Source organism: Eucyclogobius newberryi, unplaced genomic scaffold (assembly GCF_026437365.1).
Source record: "Eucyclogobius newberryi isolate DKJ021-1_F unplaced genomic scaffold, fEucNew1.0.hap1 SCAF_14, whole genome shotgun sequence".
NCBI lineage: Eukaryota > Metazoa > Chordata > Actinopteri > Gobiiformes > Gobiidae > Eucyclogobius > Eucyclogobius newberryi.
Window position 1 is genome coordinate 26,996,169 of NW_027315768.1, and position 6,000 is coordinate 27,002,168.

General features: G+C 43.1%; 1 protein-coding gene across 1 annotated transcript in view; it reads left to right on the forward strand.

Annotated features, from left to right (window-relative positions):
• The window catches only part of nxph2a (neurexophilin 2a), a 39,708-nt gene extending 36,685 nt beyond the window's left edge, over positions 1-3,023 (forward strand). The window contains exon 2 of the mRNA XM_072444072.1: positions 2,251-3,023. Within this exon, the coding sequence (XP_072300173.1) occupies positions 2,251-2,991 (741 nt within the window). The 3' untranslated portion in view covers positions 2,992-3,023. The remainder of the gene's footprint in view (positions 1-2,250) is intronic.
• Positions 3,024-6,000: the final 2,977 nt, after the last annotated feature.

A 6,000-nucleotide genomic window follows, 5' to 3' on the forward strand; every position in this document is an offset into this window, starting at 1 on the left:
TTCTGGACTATAAATCGTAAATTTTTTCATAGTTTTGGCCGAGGTACGACTTTTACTTATATTTATACTTATATACTTATACTCCAGAGCAACTTATATGTGATATTATTTGTTATTCTCACACTTGCAACCGCATTTCATACTCCAGTGCAACTCATATATGTTTTTTTCTTCTCTATTATGCATTTTTTGGCCGGTGCGACTTATACTCCGGAAAATACGGTATTTAGAAAACATTTTTCAGTCACAGTTTAACAAGTGCACTCTGAGCCTGATCCTCACATTGCAAATATAATCACAAAAAAAACGCAATTACATTCCTTCTGTAAAACTGTGCAGATCTAAAGGGCGTGTTCACCTGGTGCACAGTGGAGAACAAAGCACAAAGGGAAACATGTCACTACCGGAGTGCATGTTCCACTATCAACCCACATGTTTTTACCTTTATAATACACTTTATTTGCACCTTTTCCACCGTTTTGGCACACGTTTTCAGCCTTAGAAGAAGCACCGTCTCATTGTGTTGTTCACAAGTTGACCAGCAGCCAATCGGAGTGGTCCTTACGCACACAACTGAACACCAAAACCTTGAAGTGGTTTACACGTACCACGATAATCCTCCATCATTTGTTGTTCCTTCTTTGAGGTGCCGCTGCATTTGTCACACCGCATTACATCTCAATGGCGCTTGTAAACGTGTAATGAAAAAGGTTTATGGAAACTCAACCCGGCGTAATGCGACGGCGAAACAGATTGTGCCAGACAGGCCCCGGTTTGTCAGCTCCGCACGCGCGCTCAGAAGCTCGGAGCAAAATTATAATTAGTCTGGTAATTTTGCCGCTCGGCGTAAACTCGCACACGTGCTTCCAACATCTGCGCCTCTGCCTGATCTCTGCAGCCGGGCCGGAGGAAACGCCAGCTCGACTAATTACCAATAAAAGTGGCTAAGCTCATCGCGGTGAATTATTAAAGCTCCATCCGAAGTGGACGGGCTCCCGAAGCCGAAGTGGCTTTGAGGCGCTGCACTGGCCGGATTAAGCTCTCAACCTCGTTTAATTTAGCGAGTCATTAGAGTCACTTTAACCTCTAATATATTGCTACATGTGGTACAGGTGCTCGCGTTATGACCGGTGCTGTTTTATGTGAGAGGTCAGACTCGATAGAGGTGCATTTGAATAAGGTTGTACTCTGATGCGGCGACAATCACACACATTTATACACAGGAGAGGGAGATGGTGGAATTAAAAATGGATATGTTTGGGAGCAATGCAAAATTTAAATATCAAGTGTAATATTTAAATATTTAAAAAAGCTAATTAAAAATAGATAATTTAAAAAACATGCTGTGGAAGGGTGTATTACGTGATATCCAGTCACTTTTGTGTGTAATTATACCCACGCTGCATTATTTACTGTCATGTTTTAGCACATCCGAAATACTGACGATGCATTCATTTTCATACATGAAAGTGAAGTGGTTGCTTTAGTACACAATAGAAGTGTACAAAACTGGAAACAAAGAAGATTCACCACGAAAATGTCCAGTTAGATATATTGAAAAAAGTGTTGTATTTCAATGGCTGTTTTGGAGTTTTCTGAAATAGAAAAAGTGTATATTCTACAGTTAAAACTAATAAAAAGGACATTAAAAAAGCAGCAGAACCTTTGGTGTGATCTCCCAAACAAGGGAATAACGCAATATTTCAGCATTTGTGCTTCATTTTACGATTCATTCATGTTTTGTGCAATACTTAACCCTTAATGAAGACATTTACAGACACATTTTAGCACTTTCCTGACGCTTTGTTAAAATACTGACTGAAAATCATTCATATCAAGAGATCAAAACTATACATTTTTGTCAACATTGCAGAACCTTACGTGCAATCCATTCATAACAGTATAATTTTTTTAACACTATAACAGCAAAACGATTAGTTTTTTAATCATGGAATGCGTTAAGCAGTTCAATATCTGTATCGCTGAGATTGTCAAACGGCAGGTCAGGGCTCAAAAGTAGGTCACATGAAGGTTCAGTCAATGCAACGTCACAATTGAGCTTACATACTGAATAATTGCATGGAATTGTGAACAGATTGAAATATACATAAAGGTTGTGTTTGAAAATGTAGGTCACAAGAAAAAAGATCAAACACAATTGCCCCCCCAGAGTTAAAACGACGTGCATTACTGTATCGCGTTCAGCAAAATGCAATTCCGACTAAACCTCTTCTCTCTCTTATTTCCCAGATCACATGCAGAAAAGTGCACGCCGGAGTCACGCAGCTGATCGAGTTCGGCGACCGTGAGCAGAAGATGTCTCCCACGGGCGCCAGTCCCCGCCTCCTGAACCCCCTGCGCCTGTTTGCTCGCGCCTCCCCCGGGCTCAAAAGCAACATGCGGGAGCTGACTTATTTACAGAACATGGAGGACTTCTGGGACTGGTTATCTAATCAGACAGACACCCAGGCGGTGCAGGCCCGCTCCAAACGCCGGCCCATCGTCAAAACCGGAAAATTCAAGAAGATGTTCGGATGGGGGGACTTCCATTCCAACATCAAGACGGTCAAACTCAACTTGCTCATCACCGGGAAGATCGTGGACCACGGAAACGGGACCTTCAGCGTTTACTTTCGCCACAATTCCACCGGCTTGGGCAACGTCTCGGTCAGCCTGGTCCCCCCGTCGAAGGTCGTGGAGTTTGAAATCGCCCAGCAGTCCACGCTGGAGCAAAAAGACACCAAATCCTTCAACTGTCGCATCGAGTACGAGAAAACGGACCGCAACAAGAAGACGGCGCTGTGCAATTTCGACCCCTCGAAGGTGTGCTACCAGGAGCAGACCCAAAGCCACGTGTCCTGGCTGTGCTCCAAGCCGTTCAAAGTCATATGCATCTACATAGCCTTCTACAGCGTGGACTACAAGCTGGTTCAGAAGGTTTGCCCCGACTACAACTACCACAGTGACCAGCCCTATTCCTCCACAGGATGACACAGCGCCTAAAATACACAACATCATCAACGAATGCTAACGTACAGTCGATCTGCCTGCGAGTTTAAAGGTGCACTGTGACTTTTCTGGTGGGTGGTCCGCTGCCCGCTTCTCTCCATGGGGATGTTACAGCTTGGCCTACGTGTTCCATCGTGTAGCGGCCACGTTTTCCCGGTGTTAACACGTTCCCCGGTAATATGTGTGCATTTTAAGCAAACACTAATTCAAGTCGAGTCACATCGGAGTATTATTGGAGGTTTCTGACGTGACGTTTCCTCAGAAAAGTAAAGGAAAATGCTCTGTAGATGTTGAAATAGGCTACAGCAGGCGCTAGCATCGTGGTAGCATTTAGCCCGCTGCTGTTGTTAGCATCCATGGATATTTATACAAATTTGGGCCGTTGGGAAACTTCATTCTCGCCCGTGTCTTCGTGTCCGTATTTGGTACAAAATATCTCTTAAAGTCCGTGTTTGCTCTTGTAGTTGTTGAACGGTGTTAGAGCAGCTCCTCTACATTGAAATGAATGGAGGTCCGTTAGCGGGCGAATACTGACCGTATCTATGGCCTTGAACTCATCCTTCGCCGTGCGTAGACCATCAGAACAGTTTACAGGTCAGATCTGTGGAGAGGCGACCCCGGCTCACAGTACGAATGCATGTTTTTCCGAGGCATTTTTTAAGCAAAGCGAACACGGCGGAATCACGGAGACGAGCAGGCGGCGGACTCTCCACCAGGAACGTTACGTAGTGCACCTTTAAAGAGAACAGACATCGTGGAATACGTTCTTTATCCAAAGGAACGGGTCAGAAAAAGGAGTCAACTCGGGATTCGAAGCTGCGCGGCCCAACTCCATCACCACAAAGCACATGTTCACCGTAAACCAATTGCCAATTAGTATCTTGTCCAGATGTTTCCTTCAAGGCGACGCCGCGGGCAGAGCGTCTCCCAAATGGTGCACAGTTGCTTTGGATGGCGGAAAAGATGATGTTGTGTATTAACAAGGTTGGACTCAAGAATTATTTAAAAAAAAAGAGAGAGAAATGTTTCGTGGCAATGTTAATTCACGGTCAAATTCTCTCCGCAGACTCGTCATATTGCATCGTTTGTTCGCGTTAACGCCACGAGGATGAGAGCGCAGCTATTACTTCAAATTAGCGTGATTGACTGAGTAATAGGCTTTTACGCTGCGTCGCTTAATCAGATTTATAATTACCTTTCAAATCGTACATCTCTAAAGGAAGTGGCGCTGATTGACTGCGAATAAGAATTACGTGGCAGTGAATTGTTCAAATCAAATGTCGCAGAATTCATTACACAAGGAGCCAATATGGATCAAGTTTCCATCCGAGAAATCAAATCAATATTGTACACGTAAAAAGTAGCGGTCTGACTATTTACTCACATATGATATTTGTTTTAAGTAATGGAAATTGAATACTGGAAATTGAATAATGCATAAATTCTAGTAATTCCCAATGATAGAGCACAAATCATATCTGGTGTGTAAGAAACGCAAAAGTCATATATAACTCATATATATTTTTAAAAGTGACGATTTTGTTCCTAGCATTACACACAATTGAAAGAAATTCTAAAACTACTTCAAGTACGTGTAAAAAAAAAAAAGAGCAGTGCAATGAAATGACTCTCTGAAATGAGAATTGTATAACTAACTGTGTAACTGAATGATTGAACTCCCTTTTGTGCACCAACTCTCCTCAAATGCACTCTGCAGTCCAATGTTTAGTGTGTAATTTCCCCGCAGCACTTGAAGGCGTCGTCAGTGTGGACTATAAGGATCAGGGGCTGTGGATTGAGGTGTCGAGGGGGGAGCAGCCGAGGGGAGATGCGTTAATTACAGGACAGGAGGATTTAGTGACTTTGGCAGACAATTATCAGCACTTTGTCATGCTCCTGCCACCAGCCATGACATTACCTGTCTTTAATAGGCTTTAATGAGGCCGGGAAATTTTCATTTACCAAGAAACTCCGAACGCACTAGCACAGAATCCATCCTGAATTTTAATGAGAAATGGGACTGAAATTCAAAATGTCAGACGTCTCCCAATTGTATAGCATTTACCCAGTGTGTTTTGTGTGAAGAGAAGGGAGTTTTTATGAAGGTTCAAATGAGTGAATTTGAACATTGTGTTAAAGTTCTTGTGCTGCACCTAAACGAGGTCGCGCTCACAAGCCGGAGGTGTTTCTGCATCGCGGCCCGGACACGAACACAGGAAAACAAGACAGACACTCACTTCCTCTGCGGTCGCCCCGGGCCTCATCTGCCACACTGGCCACTCCAAACACAATACCACATTTGTAATGAGGCGAGGTGGCTAAAGTGTCTGGCTCAACGGCACGACAACGGTACTGTAATCCCACCGTGGCCATGGAAACCATCTGCCAGGACAGTCTTGATAGAGAGAAAACCAGTTAGATATTAAAGGTAGTGTCAGAATGTCATTTTACACAAGAACGTTTGATGTAAAGTAGCATTTTATAGCGTTTCTGGTGGACGTTCGCCATCACCTCGTCTCCATGAAGACGTTATTATGTACAAAAAACACAACGTGATAAATTAGGTATTTCCATATTGTGACACATTCTATTAACAGTGATGAGAATACTTTAAGAATGGATTTAGAGACAGAATTAGACCATCTGTTCTGTGTATTCTGAAAACAAACCGCGACTATGGGTCATCAACAGGTTTTTATTGGTGCATTTATTTTCACTGATTAGAAACGGGAAACTCTGACTTGAAGCCAAAGTTGCATAATACCACCAGATGTAACAATAACTGCACAGGAACTATACAATTATTCAGAAAATAATTGCCCACCCCTGCTCTATGGAGACGAGCTGGTGGCGGACTCACGTAACATGTTACATATTACACCATCTTGTGGCTAAAATAATCTTTTCCACAATATTCAAATGTGTAGTTGTAAGGCTAAAATGTGTATTGTGCTTTGACATAGCGACCGGCAGCCCAAACTGCTTCGATGA